This window comes from Ambystoma mexicanum, chromosome 6q (assembly GCF_040938575.1).
Source record: "Ambystoma mexicanum isolate Mex_15411 chromosome 6q, UKY_AmexF1_1, whole genome shotgun sequence".
Classification (NCBI taxonomy): domain Eukaryota; kingdom Metazoa; phylum Chordata; class Amphibia; order Caudata; family Ambystomatidae; genus Ambystoma; species Ambystoma mexicanum.
The window spans coordinates 300,818,682-300,838,610 of record NC_090937.1 but is presented as its reverse complement, the minus strand read 5'-3'; the positions used below and the strand labels follow the sequence as shown (position 1 = coordinate 300,838,610).

Genomic DNA, 19,929 nt, shown 5'->3' with positions numbered 1-19,929 from the left:
ATTTAAGAAGTGACAGAAAACTCCAAGAAGAATCTGCCCGAAGAACTGCATGGGGAAAAACGTTGATCCTTGTGCTTAGGAAGATGCAAGCAATAGTGAAGAGGGAAAGTCAAAGTAAGGACCCATGTGGCCACCCAACAAATTTACAGAATAGAGGCTCTCCTAGCTTTAGCCCAGTAAGCTGCTTTATCCCTGGTAGAGAAGCCCTGAACTCTAGTGGGCCATGGAAGGTCACCTAGGGTATAGGCCAAGGATGATGGACTAAACAAAAGTCTTCCTACCATTTCTCAAGGAAATAAAGGTCCTGAAAGTTATTCACAATGACAACTGGAGCCTCTATTGCGTGTGATACATTGTCAAAGTGAATTACTGTGGCAATGTTGTCATATAATGCAGGGATAGCATCATGAGTGTGCTAAACAGCTGCAATGCTGGTATCTATTTTGGTCGCAATTTCATGAAAGTGGTTCACTGAGACAATGCTGGCATATACTGGTGCATCTTTATGAAAGTAATCCACAGAACAATGCTGGCATACTGTGGGAACAGCTTCAAACAAGTTATTTACAGTGGTAATGCTGGCATATATTGGAGGATATTCCCGAGAGTGATGTAACGTAGCAATACAGGCAAGTTTGAAGAAAGGACATCAAAGTAATGTACTGTATGAATGATGACCTACCATGTGTGTGAAGCAGCATCATGAAAGGGATATACAGTGGCAATGCTGAAATATATTGTGGACACAGCTTCATGAAAGGGATATACAGTGGCAAGGTACAATATATTGTGGCTACAGCATCATGAAAGTGATAGTGTCCATGCTGCCATATATTCTGGGTGCAGTTTATAGAAGGTAAATTACAGTGGCAATGCTTGCATGAATTGTGTACACAGCATTATGAACGTGATTTGGAATGGAAATGACAGCAAATATTGTGGACACAGGAAACATGAAAATGTTGTACAATGATCTTGTGTACTGTTGGTGACCTGGCAGCTATTTGTTTCCTGTATTACCCAGAAATAAAAATTGTAAATTGTATGGCTTTTTACTCTATTTTCAAAAACACCATGCCATAAAATGCGCCATTGCAAGCCATTATTATTTTTAAAAAAATTTCAGCGGAGAAACCCCCTCCTCACCAGAATCCCACTACATTACTTAGTGCTCCACCGCTACACTTGGTTGCTAACACTAATTTTAGAAGATGTTATCGCAGGTGCTCCATCATTGAAAATGTTCATCAATTGCCACTGACTTTGAATTGCTTACCATGCAGGTGCCCAATAAGGATCCATACGCCCACCCCCTGGGCACCAAAAGCTGCCTCCCCATTGCCACAGAGTTAAAAGTACTGTTGAGTATAACATGTTATCTCACACACCAGGGTGCGACAAGCGCACTACACCGGTGATGATGATACTAAACAAGTCTATCAATAAAAGGCGATGAGGCAGGACTCGTTCTTGTGGATTGGATGTTGCACCATGAGTTATTGTGGAACTTCGTGTCTTTCAGTTATATTAATATAGTAGCCAGCAGACACCCATTGATGTACAGCCCAGCCATCCTTGACGTCGCTCAGGACTTTGATGGAATTGTTTCTCATTGCTGCAAAGATGTGGCAACTGCTGGCCAGTGCTTAAGCGAGAAGGTATTTTTTAAATATTATTTTTATATGTGCCTTTACACACAGCTATTAACAAAGGTCATCATTTACTGTATTTACCTGATTTTGCTGGGCTTAAAGGCAGTGCTTGTGGTGGAAAGGGTGCAACCATGGGTGCATTTGAGCACTGCTAGAAATGTAGACTAAATGGAATACGGTAGTAGCCCCATAACTCCCAGAGCGCAGTTCCTCATATCAGGCTAGGTCTTACTTGCGTAATACCCCAGGGAAGGCTGTTGGGGACGTACAAGGCCAGACACCAGAGGCAAGATTAGAACACCCAACGGTGGGTAAGCCCTTAACGATGGCTTGTGATAAACCTAATAGTAATTCCCGCCAGCATTTCCCTTGACACCCTCCTGCCTCCCTCTGTTCCCTCTTTGCCTCCAAGCCGCTTTGGTATGCAATTTGCATGTTACAAGATACCCAACAAATACACAGGTAAGAAGGCGAGCAGGTGGCACCGGTGATGGTGCTGTGAGGGGGGAGGGTCTGAAGCGGTGGACCAGCACATCTATGCTCCCCACCCGCCTTCTCCACTCTCCCTTGCCCCTCCTCCTTTACTCCACGCAAGTAGCTGCATTCCACGACTCCCAATAAAGACATTTCAAAATACATTCTTTGAAAAATGTGCAAACCTGTGACCATTTCTTTTGAAATACTACCCAACGGTATACAGTCTTTTTACAGTGACATTTTTTTCCTCAAGAGCTTTTTCACCGAAAAAAGTTGAAAACAATAAATAAAAATGTGGTATATAGGTTTTCGGCGAATAGTGTTATTAATCAAAATACAATTTGATGAAAAAACCCTTACGTGAAAAGACATGTAACCCTACCCAACATATGTTGCAAAGGGGATTAAAGCAGTGCTCGTCAGAGAATCCTGTGGCTTGCAATGCGACAGCTATTACCCACATTGCAAGAATGGGGAAACTGAAGGCGCAAGGCAAGCCATATGCATCTAAAACGCGGTCTACCTCACCCCAGCAGGGCTCACTTTTAAATCACGTATTCCGGGCAGGGCTGCAATGGAAAACAGTTCAAAAGAAGCATTGGCAAGGCCAATAGTTTGGGCTTTTTTGTATGCATATTACACCTAGGAACCTCGCCCCTCCGCCCCCCACACCAATTAATACTATTTTTATTCAAATGTCTCCAATATCAAAGCCCCGAAACGAGGTGAAATGGATTGGTCACGGCACATTTAATTCGGGGTATTTATGGAGAATGAACATGGCTTCGGTAAGTGATAGAGCGCTGACGAGCAGTATATGTCACACGCATGCATTAGATGGTTATGGGGGGCACAAAGGTGTGGCAGAGTCCATACAACAGAGCATGTATTAGGGGTATATCATTTAAGGTAGCGGGAAAAGTAAACTTTCACAGTTAGTGCAGGTGGTCGACTATCAGGTGATCCAATGGCAAATTAACTATAATGCAACAGTAATATTCTCAGCTGTTGCATGCAAGCTGTTAAAATGTGCACTTTTTCATGACAATGAATACCCACAACCTCGTCCTGGGGTTCATGGTGAAATTCTCCAATAGAGGGGTGTAAGACAGCCGGGCTGTATCATTGAATTAAGGGTAGCTTTCTTTGCGAAAATTCCAATTCTAAAATCTTGTGCAGTGAAAATAATTGCTCAGTGTGAAGCGTGAATCCCAAGTGGCCAGCAGACTGAGCTGGACTGGGTGCAATTTACATACTACAGAGAACTCATCTTCCATCCCAGCAACTTTACTGAACTACTCAAAGTGCCGAGCCTGCGTGTGTTCACAGAAGATGGAGGTACCACTACCACCTCACGCCTGTATCCCCTGGCTGACTTATTTCTCGCCTGCCCCACTCCATCTCCCAGGCACTGTCAGATTCGGACTCCTCCGCACATGGTCACTGCCGTGATGCTGGCAAGGGGGAAACCATTTTGTAGCGATTTATCACTTTGATTTCAGACCTCAGTTGTCAGGTGGGGAGCGAGGGGGGTGTCAGACGGTTGGCAACAGAAAAGCTACAGTGCTCAAGGCGAGAGAGGCATCACCGACTTTGCGAAACTGGGGGGTCATGCTCACCATATGACCAGAGAAGGGCAGGGTCCTTGCAGACCCAGAAAAGAAAGTGCCAATAAGTTCACGTGAAATGTGGCATTGCACCTGTTATGGATAAAACCATTTTTCAGAATTGCTTGACATAGTTACCCGCATTTTCAATTAATTTTTCCTTTGAGGTCCTCATTAGCCCAATAACCGCTCTGCTTTTCCAGGTATGGAGGTGACGGTGGTTGCAGGGGGGTCGATCACTAATGGACACATATGTCTGTGAACAAGTGCAACCTTGAATGGAATATGGCCAGGATGCTTTCTTGCACTTGAACTTTGTAGTAAGTCACCAAAGGTTTGGGTCCCATAAACATGTCTGAAAACATAAGAGTTGGGCCCTCAGTCTTATCCTCGCAGCAGTAAACAGACCTTAAGAAGCACGGCATCAATATTATGTCATGCATTCCAATGTGCCCAATTCTATCAGGTAGTTTTTTTGTATTCTGGTTCTTGTTGTCCTGTATTTTTCGTACCCCATTATGTATCCAGAACTACCAGACCCACAATGTGAAGGCATGTCATTCCACAGCATGCCACTCAGTAGGTTCATTAGAGAAGCACAGTATCACATACAGTGATACTGGTAAGGACCACCAGGTTCAACAACTCTGCCCATTTTGTGCAGACCTTACATTATCCAGATTTACCCTAGTTTCCTTAGTGTTCTAGTTGCTCTTTGTCTGCACCAAACCTTTTAGAATAAATCATTTACCGTATCAATCTCTTTCTGCTAGAGGCCTGTTCCACTGTCCCTACCTTTTCTGTGAACATTACATTTTTGTAGCTTGACGCACCCGCATCTTTCAAATCAAACACTATTCACATCTTAAATGGGAACATGGCCAGTACTACAGCCACCCCCCCCCGTCCCCCACCCACAGCTCTCCCATTACCTGCAGCAATTTCCGGTTAATCGCGCTTAATTCCAGAAAACAAACCCTGAACACTGAGTGCACCACAGTGCTCAGCATGTAGCTTTCTGCAATTAAGCAGTGCCGTGTGGCGGCTCTGGAATGGGTGTTATGACCACAGCCAGCAAACAAACAAAAGCAAGACTGCACCTGCGAGACAGCCCAGCAAGATGAGACACTAGAGTGACATTGGCACGGGTCTCAAGTTGGGATCCCCAAGTGAGGGTAAGTGAGGGTGGGAAACAAAGATGCTCCTCCCAGCCATCCAGGAATGGTGCTCCGGATGGATACAAGTAAGGGAATGACGATGGATTTTCCCATAAAGTAAGGAATGTTGTAGCCTTTAGTTCCCGCGCACTTCCACATCTGCCCTCAGCGCTGTAGGAGCTGGTCTTACATGGGTGAGACACTTTGTTAAACTCTCTGCAATGCTCATCTGCTGGAAATCATTTGCTCAGGTGAGCCCAAGTGGATGTCAGGGGAAGGGGGGAGAGGGTATAGATGTCCATGAACACATCCTCGAAAAGGAAAGCAGATTAGACCTTCAATGGGAACAAAGGTAATAGGTGGTGATATCATTTAATTTTAAGTGGCCTTTTATAGTGGCCTTGTGCATGTTTGTGGTGTGGCCTCTGCAAAAAAAGAAGAGGGGTGCAAAGTTGGTGGGATCGAGGGAGAGGCAGATGCCAAACCCGAGGTGCTGATGGGTGCACGTCAGAAGTATCCGATTCCCAAGTGCTGCTCTGGGAATATGTGAACCCGGCCTCGGAGAGCTGAAGATCTAATAAATGACATCGCTCTCGGCCTGAAGGTGGCCCTGATGTGAAGTGGGGTGCTCAATCTGAAGAGGGGAGCATCGTAATCGCTCGATTCATGTGGATTGTGGTAACTGAACAGCCTGAGGTAACGCGGGAGGAGTATTTTCCTGTGTAGTGCAAGGCGGTGGGACATTTCAGATGAGCGTATGTTGGTCATGGGGAAGAAGGGATAGTCAAACGAAGGTTACCTGAAGTGTGGGAAATGTAGGGCACAATCCTGCAGCGAGGTATTTGGCACCATCTTGGGAGTGGATTAAGTTGCCCTGTTGGCTGTAGGTGGCGTTGTCGTCCTAGTCCACTTCGGTCACAAGGAGTCTGACCCAAATGAGTCCATTCTCCGACTAGTCTTTGTCGGAAAGTTGCCTGTTGGTTCCTTTTATTGTCACCCTGCTGCAGTGTTTTTGCTTGGGGGATATTGCATGAAATGTATTTATTTTAAAGTAACAAAAATGTCGGTACGTTTAGATAGATCCATGTTAATGAGCGGTGTACTCATGCAAAATCAAAAAGTTGTTTAACCCGTCCCTATTGTCTGTTTTTTAGATGCCCGCCCATAAGGAACAAGTGGAATATATATGTGCTGTGCAGAAGCATAACTGCTACATTCTAGAGAATTTTAAGGAAAGAGCCCTGCAGGCCTAGTAAGACTTGCATTTTTATTTTCCAATTGAAGAATGTGTGAATGGAATCAGGAATTGAATACTTCTAAATCAGGGCCGAACTGTGCAAGTAAATTCACCAAATGTTAACATTTCGGATGACACTATGTTGTTCTGTGTGAGGTGGCCCATGGTCGCCCTTTGGCATTAAGGGGTGGGGCAGGGCCTTATGAGGTGGCTGCACTGCTACCTTGGCCGAGAACATGTGTATGTCACACCGGGTATAAATATTGCTGATGCAAATAAAGGGGAATAGATTTGTGTCTTAGCTCATTTGTCAACTGCTGCGGACATACCACTGCATGGGCATCATTTCAAGTTGTGAGGTAGTGGTAAAACAGGTGGCACTTCAGAATACCTCCCTTTTTACTGTACAATTATGGGTTTTGTTACACTTGTGCAAATGACCGGCAGTTTGTAATGCAAGGTTTTACCTCTACTCAAAATGGCGGTTCTGGCCCATGCAATATTTCCTCATTCATTAATGCTGGGTAATAGTCAAATGGGACTCCAAAATGGTAAATGAGTCTAACCCTAGATAGTTGAGAGAATGCAGGTGCCGCATGCGGGAAAGTAATTCAGCTTTGGGGCATTGGCACAGCTATCGCTGCCAAACTTGTATTGAGGCCCCTGGGTATTCTGTATAAGTAGGAAGCAGGCATCTGAAGAAGGGTAGCGATGTCAAGCACCAGCAGGCAGCAGCATCGACGTCAGGGCTGTGGTGAAACACCTGGTGTTTGTCATCATGATCAAGCAGTTTGCAACTCAGACCCCATTTCTCCAGTCCGGACTGTAACAAGTCACTAGATAGAGGGGGAAAACAACTCTGCAATAGATGGCATGTGAGCTGCCTGTCTACAGGGCCCTCTCTGAATTTAAACGTGTTGAGGGCTGCGTTGGTTCATGAGTTCACATTAAGAGCGTATACGGCAAGGCCGAAATACACAGGAATTACAATTCGGGCGTGATTCGTTCAAATAACAACTTTGTTTGTTTGTTTGTTTGTTTATATGCGCACCAGACCCAAGGGTATTAGGGCACAGAAAGCAAAAGAGGATTGTTCAGCTTAGGTTACAATGCTGTGCATTACATTACAAAACATTAAAGGCAGTGCTGAGGTTATCAACAAAGGAACATGTAATGGAGGGAAACAGACAACAGTTAATATGCAGTAAAAGTTGACAGCAGTTTGATCATAGAGTAGTGCTGGATCAGATATCATGTTCCTTGATCCAGTGGATAAGGTTGGATCTGAAGTGTAGGTAGGGCATGTCTTCCCTTAACGGGGGTGGGAGAGAATTCCAGTTTTGGGCAGCTTTAAGCGGGAAGCTACTGCCGCCTGTCTTCATGCCTTTAAATCTAGGCACTTGAAGTAGGTTGGCAGTGGCTGTTCTAGCAGGGCGGTTAGTAGATTGTCTCAAGAATCTAGTGGTAAGGTACAGTGGGACAGCCTTATGTAAGCATTTAAGGAGGCTGATTTAAGGAAGATTTTGTCTTTTATGGAGAGCCAGTTATTAGATCTTCTGATGTCAGATATGTGGGCCTTCTTTGGAATGTTGAGAGCTGCTCTTAGAGCATTGTTTTGTAAAATCTGGATTTGTTGGTAATGGATTTATTGCTCCCTATGTAAAGGGCATTGCAATAATCCTATTAAGATAAGACCAGAGCTCTTGCTAGAGTAATGCAATTATTGGGCATGAGGAATGGCCTGGCTGCTCTGATCAACTTACAAGTGTAAGCGGTAGCTAAGGCCATGGAATTTACTTGTTTTTTGAAAGTGAGAGTGGAGTCTAGGTAGAAGCAAAGGGTTTTAACTTCCTTGGCTACTGTTATGTTATTGTTGTCTATCGTGAAATTAGAGTAGAGATGGCCCAGTTTGTTAAGATTTGCCGTGGTGCCGACAATAAGGAGCTGGAATGTTAGACTTGCAGTTAGATTGGAAAATAAATGTAAAGGGCATGGATGCACGTTTGGGTGCGTGTGTGTACATAGATAGACGATAGACAAAAAGACAGCAATTATCTTTAAAAGTTAATAATAAGATGATGGCTAGAGGTCATGTGGAAATGTGACCTTGGCTCTGGCACTCAGGGACCAGCGGGCATGTCTCTGCCTACTGTTACTAAGGGGATACATCATCTCGAGTCGACCGCAGAGCTTCTGAGGCTCACCTTCGAGCACCTCCTCCCAGTGGATTTCTTAGCGGTCATTAAAGCCTTGCGTATCAAGGGCAAGACCGCTTGTGTGCATATTGGTCGTCGGCAACATTTCAAAGAGCGCCCTATCGAGGAGGTCCACCCTATGATGCAGGGTTGAAGACCACGTCCAGTTCGCCAACAACCGCCATGAACTCTGGTTGTACTAGTCCCATCCACTATCCAACGCCCACATAAGATCTTCCACTCCGTGCACATTAAACATTGTACCAGAAATCGCCTGAACAATTGATTCACAACTCTGGAAGAGTAAAGGAAACATATTCTTGGCTTGGTGCTATGAAGTACATTGTTTTTCCTTTCTTTTATAGCAAGGTGGTCCAGACCTGTCAAAAATTCCCACACGCTTCATTTGAAAATGCGCACACTCTTACCGACGGTATTGTGCACGTGCACCAGACCTGCTGTGGTGGAGATATGATGGCCTGCATGGTGGAGAGGGTAAACACGACTTTTCATTACTTCCATAGTCGTAAATGTTTGTTGCAGTGGCTTTTTGTTCTAATTTTTCTTCTGTATATCCAGCAGCAGTCTAACATGAGTTGAAAAAGGGATTGTCATGTCCAAAGATACACAGATTAGCAACTCATTTGTAGCTGCACTGGTCGGCAACCTTTGGCTCACAAGATGTTTTGAACCAAAAATCCCATCAGCCCCGGCCAGCATAGTCAATGGTGAGGCATCATGTACGTCATAGTCCAAACCATCTAAAAAGGTGGGGCCTTGTCAACAAGAGTAACAGAACAGTATCAATGTGTAATACAAGTGACAACACTAATAAAGCTAAAAAGTCGATTGGTGGTTTGGAAGCGCGACATAAGGATGACCAGCGTTGTCCTCTCCATGCCTTTCTGTGGCATTTTCACTGCTCCCTGCGAGAGCTGGGCTCTTCCAGCCATCCAATAGTGAAATCCAGTCAGGTTTTCAGAAGAATCAAAAAACATGTAACTAGTACTTATGCAAATCGATGAAACGTACCCTTTCCCTCCTGTTCACCATTCAAGGAGATGGGAAAATCTGACTGATGTCTTTTCAGTGGATCCGAGAAGAGCCCAGGAACACTCCCTGTGCAAAGGGAAATCACAGTCAAGAGCGGCAGAACTCTGTGACAACTCCCTTTGCTTGATGCTCCCCCTCCATCTTGGAACTACTTAAAAAATTCCATTCCAAAGACAGTGCAAGAGCACCCTTTGGTGGGGTTCTCGCCTAGCAAAGTTGAGTACAGAACTGGTCTACCACAAAGAATGAGTGAACGGCTTGTTCGCTCCAAAGCAGTGGTGCACACCATACGGCCCGCGGGCCGAATGCAGCCTTTTAAGACGTTATTCATGGACGTCCATCGCCTGAGTTTAATGATGTTATTGCATGGCCTAATGTCAGTTTTGTCATTGCATCCGATATCTGTTTAAAACATGATTTAAGCCACATAATACAACATAATCAAAGTGGTGATGTAGGGATTGGGCTCTGCAAGTCAGTTTGGACATTGTGTGCAACAAAGTCGTTTTAGGAGAGCTAAAGTATATCTTATTTTTTAAAACGAAGTGGTTTTGTTACAATGCATACTGTCTTTGAAGCTTGTTATTGACTTAAAAAAGCTGCATTTGTCTGTGAAAGATCCTTTTGAAATGGAGCTGAGCCTTGTGGCACAATGTGTTGGTGCCAAGGATCAGGGCATTCCAATATAGCAGTCCAGGGGGAAACTGTGAACACACTTTGCACATGCATGACTCCCTTCTGGTCTGGAGACTAGTTTGAGCTCCTCCTTCCGTCAATCCTTCCCTTGATCACCTACCTCCTCTTTTCATAGCTTTCACCTCATTTTCAGGAGTCCTACCAGGGCCTCTGCATTTTTCTCTGATGCTCAGTTCACCTTTGGAGATGCGCTCTCGAGTATTCGTGCACTCTGTTCTGTCTTCACATGCATTGTGTTCCAGTGTTTTCTTCCTCTGTTATTGGGTTTGTTGTTCCCTTACACGTCTGTTGTTTCCCTTTGATCACGAGCAACATCAATGTAATGCCATCTCCAAACATGCTTTTGGCGCATTTATGCATTACACAATGCGACCACCTAAGGGATAGCCCTCTCACATCTGAATCCCACCACACTTTCATTCCAGCTGCAATCCTCCCCTTCCTCTTCAAGTACATGTGTCAAAGGTCCTGCACTCTGACTCTTATTCCCACCCTACTGGACTGTTCCACTTATGGGAAAAGGGTGGAAACAAAATATCAACTTCTTCAACAAAGAATAGAGGACACTGGGAGCATGCATGGGTAGACTTGTGGACACTGTTTTACTGCGAGGAAAGCCTTGGCTATCACAGATAAGAAACAGCCTGCCCTCTCCGCCCCACATCGCAATTACCCAAACTATGAGTTACCCTCTAATATTAGAGCAGTTAAAGGGGCAAGCCCAAGAGAGCCAGCTGCTCCTATTATTGCATGAAACCCAAGTTAATCCCATGACGGCTCTCGCACCTCACAGATGAAGCTCACCACCAAGACCTGTGAGAAGAAGGATGAGCTCTCCACACACCTGAAAGAATGCTGCGAGAAGCCTGTCCTTGAACGTTCAGCGTGCATCGTAAAGCTGCCCAATGATGAGAAGCCCGCTGACCTGTCACCGCAAGTCCGTCAGTACATCGATGACCCTGAGGTGTGCAAACACTTCAAGGAGGAAGGAGATACATTCATGGGACGGTAATGTAACCCTTTTCTGTTTTTAAAATGGCTGTGTGAGGAATGTTTTATTAAACCCAAAGAACCTTTTTAAACCCTGAACTAAGAGTGACACCTAAATATTTTGTACGCCCAACCAGGCATGAAATGACTATCATTGCGTTCTGAGAATATAAACCACTGCAAGTTTCATCTGGTGTGGGGTCGGCACGTATATAGTATCTTGTTATATGTAAGGGACACGTTTTTTAGCGTTCCGCTAGCACAGCCACAATGACGGTATGAAGTAGAAGCTAGCATGCCTCCACTAGGACTTCTGGTAATGAGGATAGCAGGCAGGACTAATGCAGCACACTGCAGTTTGGGGACCATTTACATTTCAAAGCGCTTTTGGGGATATACAATCCTAAGGGCCGAGAACCTCTGGATCCAGCATGATAACGGTGGGACACTGAGGCCGGCAAATGTTTGGGTGAGTAAATGAGGGAGGCTCTTCCTTTGGCTGCCTGGACACATCTTATGAGGGGAGCCCACGGTCCAACCTTTGCTTGCAGAAGTGATCAGCCTCACTATATATGTTTACGCTCAACATCCACATTAAGGGCAAGCTCATCTCAAAACATGCCGTTCAGTATCATCCTTCATCTCGTGGTCTAGGTTTGGCATGGGGGGTGGAGTTTACCCCTGCTTCGTCTTCCCTGTCTCCCTGTTGTGTTCGCTGCAGTCCCCTGTACATGGTCAGTTTGTGGCACTGGTACGCCTGTCCTTTGGTGTGGCACTACCAGATTACACCCAGATTTGTGCAGAGGGATGTGTAACGACCTTATCTGGCAAAGAAGTGACCAATCCTCCAGGGGACGCTTTATAGCGCATCTCCAGCCCCTCTCACATCCATGATTAGACTCATTCTACTCCCATGTCAACATTGCACCATAAGTAGTGCTCCTGACAGATTGCTTGCAGTCATGGGGGGCTCTTTTCACTATTCTCCCTATCAGCATGCACTTGATTTGGTCGCACTGACTACGGATGCCCTCCAGCGGCTGACACCACGCACATCCCCCTTGGACCCACTTGTACCTCACCATTTGTTGGCTTGTTCTTCACAATCCTACTCTGGCTTCTACTTTCTTCTCAACTTTTCCCCTTTTCCATTCCCCTTCAGACCATGGACTGGATCACTTCTGGCGGGTGCACTATACACTACTCTCCAGACATGTCTCTGCCTTGTAAGACCACTAGACTGGTGATGGCCAGAGTATGGAAGATTCTTACCATAACATGGCATGCCAGTACTCACGTCTGGAAAACCATCTAGTGCCACAATTGATGGGTATTGGCTGAGATGTTCAAAAGCTTTATGCAGGAAGGTGTCCTTAAGTTTTTGTGTACTCAATGTCGGGCTTATGGATACAGCTGGTCTGTTTGGCGACTGAAGGGTCAAATGAAACTGAAAATGCTGTTGATCCACGTAAATGAAGAATGTTCAAATGGTTGGAGGGGAGTAGGGAGCCCCTGCTTCCCCTAGTGTTAATATTTGGTTAAATTTGCAGATTCACTGGATTGCCGGTAAGCCACTGGAAACCCGTCACAAACTATGCAACACACAAAAATGAAGATCCAGGATTCTGCGCCCAGTCATATCAAAAAATATTTTAATGTGTTGCCCTTTAGATAACACGTGATTCGGCCTTCTTTGGCCTTTCTCAAATCAAGGCTACTGTTAACAGCAGGGAGCCAACGCGGATGACCGGAGCATAGAATTAAGAACATGGGATTGCACCAGTAACTCGTGAGCATGAGCAAAAGGCTAACAATTATCAAATGAACCCAATTTAGGAGAATCATTTACATACAATAGCCCTGAATTGAGAAAGGCCAAGGAAGGCCGAAACACGTGTTATCTAGAGGGCAACACATTAAAATATTTTTTGATATGACTGGGCACAGAATCCTGGATCTTCATGTTTGTGTGTTCCTTAAGTTTCTGCTCACCACATTCCCCCAGGGAGTTTTGATCATTTGCAATTGAAGCACCAATCAGCCCCAACCCCACACAGTACATGATATGACCAGTGTACACAGCAGAGGGACTCAATTACCGTTATTGGTTTGGTGAACGTTGGTTAAACCCTTTCCATATAAAAACGAGCATTGGCAATGCCAACAGTTTGGGCTTTTGTGTAGGCATAGGAAAGACACTTGCCAGGCACTGCTGTAGTGGTACTAACTGGCATTTGCTCGTAGCAGGTGCAAAATGGTACAAGTACCTTAGTATCTAACAGCAGTGCCTGGCAAATGCCTAATACTTACACACAAGCTAAAACTGTTGACTTTTCCAATGCTTGCTGTTAACAGGACTTCAGTGAATGACACCCATAGTACTTAAAAATTAAGTGGCTGAAGGCAGACCTGGATAGGACATTTTGATTACAATAGCAGCAAACTTACAGCTCCAATTAAGTCATTAGCTCTCTGAAAAAAACACTGGCAGGCACTTTGAGTGCAAAGTTTGATGGTGAGGCTGGATTAGAGCGATTACAAAGAGTTTCCATGAGGAGGTGTTTTGGGCGGTGATGGGCAGGAACTGGATGGGAATTGCTATAGGGATGATCATGGTACCGGGCAGTCAATGGGTGGGCAAATAACCAGACAACACCTACAAGCTTTGGGTGCCTCCACAAGTGCCATTTCTCCATATCTGTAGTGCAATGCAATCGTTCCGTTTTATAGGTGGCGCTAATCGACCACCTAACAGCCCAAACGAGTAAGCTACTAGCAGTGCAGGATGCAGACTTTAATTTAGCTCCCATTTTTGGAAGATTTATAAATCAGGAAACCAAATCCTTGTCCCCTTTAAAATATATGACTGTTCAAATAAAATGTGACCTTCCAAAACACTTGTAATTCTTGGAAGACTTGCAGATTTACCTGGGCAGCCGTCTAGCATCTCCCTGCAGGGTCACTGCTCAGCTGGTGAAATAAGAAGAAAAAAAAAGAAATACATCAGAGAATTATTTTTGAGATAAAACGTTTTAACCATTGCTTCTTTGGGTACAAGGCTATACACATCATGAAACCTTGGCTGCCAGGCCTATTTTAACTGGTGAAAGGGACAAGTACCAACATGTCATGTACCCACCCTCATATCTCCTTATACATTGATGGCGAGTCCGGCAATTGGAAGCTCCTGGAAATCGCGTGGCGCTCAAAAGTATTTTAACATAGGAAACTCTTTCAGTAAGTGTGTAAATAATTATCAAACAACAGATAAAATATCATGTGACTGCCGTTGACTTATCAAGTGTTTTGCTAGGTGTATAGCTGTCGAGCAGTCTGCGGCTTGGCGGTGAGGTGTTGCACCTTTCAAAATATCGGCAAACCAGAAAGGGAAGAACTTTGACTAAATCATGCCTGGAAAAGCAAATGGAAAAAAATAGCAAGTATGGTCTTGGTCCTAAAAATTCGGCCGCAACGCAGAATGATCATCCGGCAGTCTGTGTTACGGATGCTCCCAGTGGGGGGCAAAGTTTGTACCAATTAGAAGGAACTAATAAGATCAGTACCTATTTTCAACCCCAGATAAAGGGGGGAGAGAACACTGACCCCGAGGCTGTAGACGGAGTACATAACATCACAAAATCTTCAAGGATTGATCACAACAACTCTTTGCCCAACCTGTGTTATTCTTTGCAGTCTGAAAATGCTGTTAATTCGGGGACAGTGAGAGACAGTGTCACAAGTGCGCAGGTTGAAGCTGTGAAAGATGGGACGGAGGTTGCGCACCCGCCATCCAGGTCAGAACCAAGCACAGCCTTACTAAGACTCGCGAACTCTAGAATGAAAGGGAAGGCAACGGTATTTCAATTGAGAATAATTCCAACATGGCTACCTTGCAGTTTGCACCAAAGATTCTGTCAACGCTCTGTGGTAACATATACAAGGCTATAAGTGTTCAGGAGGAAACCCTCAGATGCTTGGAACATAACTATGTATAACAAACGTAATTTACCTGCTACTGGTGACACCAACAGGGTGATAGAGAATTCTGGCACGCCGGTGGAGAGGCTTCAAACAGGAGACTCAGTGACGAAGCAATAGGTGTGAACGGATCATCGGAATCATCAGAGATATATTTAACACTAAAACAGGGAGTAGGATAACACGAATAAACACACTGAAATCAAAGCACAGTATGTTAAAAGATTACTGGATCCTCTACAAGGGACCCAATTAAAAATCCAACTACAATGCCCGAGACCCAACCTGTTCCAGAAGGAGGTGGATAGGAATCATGGAGTCCTCTCTAGGTCCTTGGGACACCTTGCCAAAGATCCCATTAAAAACTCTATTTCAGGTTCAGGACCTTGAACACCTCCAGAGGGACTGTTAAATCAGGTCCCCTAGGCTTTTAAAATTAGAACAATGCCAAGCAATGCCTGTAGGTCCTATAGTCTATTAAGGATCTTGAACATTTAAAATAATGTCAGTAAGGTTTACAAAAAGATTGCTGATGGACTCTACAGTAGACTTATCTGCCTGCAACAGGAGATCCATCCAGGAGTGGATTAGATCCTCCTGTCCCTTAGTCTGGGGAGACGAGTGTAAGGCAAGATTTTAATTCATATGCCAGATGAACTTCACTTTGCTGGACTTGTGGATTATTTTTCTATGTTCCTGAGTGAGTGGGAACCTTTTTGCCCCACTCACCCGTTCTGTTACTCTTTTTATGGGTGTCATGTTTCTGGCTATCCATAGTTTTTTTTTGAATCTATACTTTCCTATAACTTTTTGGGCACCTACATTTTCTGGGCAGTGTTGCTCCTTGGGCTTTCCTTTGTATTTTCTATTGACTTACCTTGTAGAACACATGTTCTCAAGGGTACACAGGGATTTTTCTGCCCTGTACATTTTATTTTGTGAGACCAGCACATCCCACCTTTTCTGGAGTGCTGGGGAGATAAATGTGTAACACTAGGTTTCATTAGCATTTAGCTGCATATAACTATTCTAAATGTGGTTTATTCATTGGTGTACCACTATAAGCATAGTGTTGGTTTATATAATGTGTTTATGACTTTGAAATAGTATTTACCTTTCTAAAGAATTCTCTTTGCCAGTCTATATATAAGTACACTGTTATTTTTACAATACATCTGTGTATAAGTGTTTCTTTGGACCATATGCGCGCTACAAGTTCTTTGTATTTTCCTGCAGCCTCTCCCCCTTGTAAAATAAGCCCGACTGCTCTGTCCATGCTACCAAATTATGTAGTACAGGTCTATATTAAAGGTTGGAGGTTACTGTATTGCCTACGGTATAGTTTCATAAACCCTCCTGCGCTGACTTCAGAAAAACGGTCAGGACAGTAGGAGGCTGAGTGATGGGTGCATTGCAGAGGGAGAATCTCAGAATTAGGCTTAATGCAAAGATAGCACACACTAGGGCATACATGGAGACATGCCATCACCCTCTATTTCTTAATAATCCGACGACAGGATCAGTCATGGGAGGAGGCTGCATGATACGTCAATTACGAAGAGCACATCTGAGAATTGAGATCAATGCAAAGGTGGCTCACACTGTCCAATAGAGTGGACCTCACGCAAGCAAAATCTCACAAGGATTTCCGCACAGAAAGGGCCCGGTTGATCCAGATTTTTGAAAAGTATGAGAGACTGGTTCAAACTGGAGGGCACAGTAAGAGATAGTTTAAAATGGAACCTCTTTTCTAAACATATATGTTAATGGCCCTCATTAGGACTCCGGCGCTAAACCATGGTGCTAGTAGCACCATGATCCATGCCGGAGTCCGCCATGGAGAAAGGGGGAATTACCACCCCATTCCAAGGTTGGCGGGGCAGTAATTCCCCCTTTCTCCATGGCCCTTCCCCATTCCCATTTTTGCCCCACAGGGCTCAATGGGAATGAGGAAGGCGGCAATTACAGTACCGCAAATTGCGGTACCGTAATTGCCATCAAGGTCCCTTTGCGGGTCCCTACTTTAACGGGTGGGCCAGACCAGCCGTTAAGGTCAGGAGCGGCAAAGGGACCTAGTAGTAAGGCATTAAGGGGTTAACAGCGCCACAGCCTTTTACGGCTCCGTTAAACCCTTAACGCCTGGGTCGTAATGAGGCCCAATGTCTGGTTTTGTTCGGGTCACATAGATAACAGTATTGTTGTTTATTGCTCAGCTTGTAGAATTTGTCATATTTAGATTCTGTTGGCAATTACTTGTAACCATCAAGAGCTCCCCTTATTTTACCATCTCAGTGTGGGGTGAAAATCTAAGTTGATGTTCCCATTGGCAAAAGCTGTGATTCTGATAAGTGTCAGTGGGCCTCATTAGAAGTGTGGCAGCCACGATATGAACGGTGCCGGTCAGGCACCGGCACCGTTCATACCGGGCCGCCACATTACGAGTACTGCTCGCTGGGGCGCTCTGCACATCTGGTCAGACCAGGCGTACAGAGCGGCACCCGCAAATAGAACAGGATGGTAGCACCCGCTGCTACCATCCTCCCCATTCCCATTGAGCCCTATGAGGGCTCAAATGGGAATGGGGACGTTCGGGCACTGGATCCTGCACAAGGGAATCGCCGGGCCCACCAAGGTTGGGATGGCCCGGTAATTCCCCTTTCGCAGGTCCCGGAGCCAGACCTGAGTTTGGGGTGGCCATGCCCTTATTAAAGGCATGGCTACCTCCAAACTCGTAATGAGGCCCAATGGACCTTAGCAGCAGACATGCTGCATCATGCAGCAATGATACGATTGTTTGTTGTTTACCATGAGTTCATTGAGGAAGTTGTGTTTACAGGAGGCTATTTGCACTAGGAGCCAACGCCCTCCGCAGGCCCTCTCTGACAGTCTAAGCCTCTGACCCTGCCCAATTGATCACACACTTCTTTTGCTTGTCGCAGGTTCCTCTGTGACTACTCAAAGAGACACCAGGACTACTCACAGGAATTGATTTTGCGTATCGGTAGTGGCTACGAGGAGGTTCTTAAAAAATGCTGCGCTGGAGAGGCCCATAACGAGTGCATTGCCAAAGCGGTACGTTCTTTCACTTTTATCATTTGTTTTAGATAAACAATACGTTTGTGTGAATGTTCTCATTTCCTTTCCTGCCTTTGATTTGGCCCTCGCACCCATGTTTGATCATTTAAACAGCGTGTCATTTCCCCGTGGAGTCCAACTCTTGATAAATGTTCATTTGGGCCCTCCTTAGTCCTGATAGCATTGATTCACGTGCCAGCCATGCTTAATCTGTGCAAAAAGTGTTCTTGTGAGCAGACACAGTTTGCCGCCCGCTGCAATAGGCAAAGTACCTGCGCTATAAGTGAACAAACAACACAAGCCACTTTAACCCTGTTCTGCGCTTATAAATATTATCATGAATGCATACATGCCAACATTAGCCATTCAGTTCCACTCAGGAGACAGTAGTCCAGTTCTGGTTTTATCTTAGCATTCTGGTACTTGTAGTTTTGGGTTTATAATGGGGGACTCCAGCAATGCAAGTACCAGACTGCCAAGTTAAAACCAGGACTGTACTACTTTCTCCCAAAAGGAATGGATACTTTTGGCATATATGTGAAGGCCAACATCAGGTTTGGCCCTTGCTTGTGTGCACATTTGATATTCACAAATTAAAGCGTCAATACTTTAAAGATATAAAGATAACCTAGATTTGAACGTGTGCAGAGGTTAAATAATAGCAGGGCATGTCCAGAAGATGCCCAAGGGATGACCAAGGCACACCAGGCATTGATTAATATATTCAAAAAAGGAAGTGCAATCATGCCCTCAAATATGGCAGGAAATCTAGGATGGCTTTGACTGAATGAATATCCACACATGGCCTGTTGCTGGACAAACAGAGGCCATCGCAGTATTCCTTCTTTGCTCTTTCAATGCCACCCTCACTGCATTTTTATTTTCAAATATCACATCCAAGGAAGGAGACAAAAACTCAGGGGAGAAGCCAAGCCTACGTCAGACTGACACAAGTGCGAACACATCAAATTGTGTACGGAGTATGCTCAAGATGAGGGGAACACTGAAAAAGTGGCCTGTGATAATAGAAGTGCTGCTCAGACAATATGTCTGTTTCAGGGAGAAGGGTGCCGCAGCAAATCATGTGTCCCCTCGCATCTCGCGCTCTGCTCCTGGGGGATTATACTTCGAGCCGTGGCATGGGTGGCCCGCAGGATTTGGAGCACCCTACTTCCGGAAACAGAAAGACCTCCTTTTCGGGAGCAGTCACCATGTAGGCAGACGCCTGTACTCCAACTTGATGTCTTTCAGTGCAAAACTGAGTAAAAAAGGTCACTAAAATTCCCACGAGTCTGTATTTTAGGGGAGTTAAAATATGTTTTGACTCTGAAACAATCATTTTGTAATCAATGCTTTTTTGTGCCTACTAAATCATCAATATTTGAAGATTGAATTTTACTTTAAATGCCTTCTTCAAATCAGGTAGTGATAATATCAGAGCGCCTTCTAAGGCCAAGGCTCTATTGGTGCAGCTGACATGGACCGCTCCAGGGGGCTGTGGGGGTGGAACCAGGGCTTACCAGGCTATTATATATCCATCGTTTCATATTTATGTGGGTGATATTTGTACCTATATGTAGGGAATACAATTATCTGGTACACCACATATCTGTGGGGCTGTATGTGGCAATGACTCTAAGTTGGGCGTGGAGATAAGACGGAGCGAACCTTGGTACTTCTAAATGGACAGGCGTCAGCCACCAAAGCTATCACGCTGCACCCTTTTCAAACTGGTCGTTGGCAATGCGCTTCAACCATTCCTTTCTGCGTCATCAACCATTTCTGAGACCCTCAGGGTCTCTGTTATGCGAG

The 19,929-nt window shown here is 44.9% G+C and overlaps 1 protein-coding gene across 1 annotated transcript in view; it reads left to right on the top strand.

Moving 5' to 3' along the window:
- The window catches only part of LOC138515996 (serum albumin-like), a 65,310-nt gene that overhangs the window by 27,876 nt on the left and 17,505 nt on the right, over window positions 1–19,929 (top strand). Inside the window, exons 5-9 of the mRNA XM_069630786.1 lie at window positions 1,523–1,658; window positions 6,048–6,145; window positions 8,691–8,820; window positions 10,868–11,082; window positions 17,982–18,114. Of these exons, the coding sequence (XP_069486887.1) occupies window positions 1,523–1,658; window positions 6,048–6,145; window positions 8,691–8,820; window positions 10,868–11,082; window positions 17,982–18,114 (712 nt within the window). The remainder of the gene's footprint in view (window positions 1–1,522; window positions 1,659–6,047; window positions 6,146–8,690; window positions 8,821–10,867; window positions 11,083–17,981; window positions 18,115–19,929) is intronic.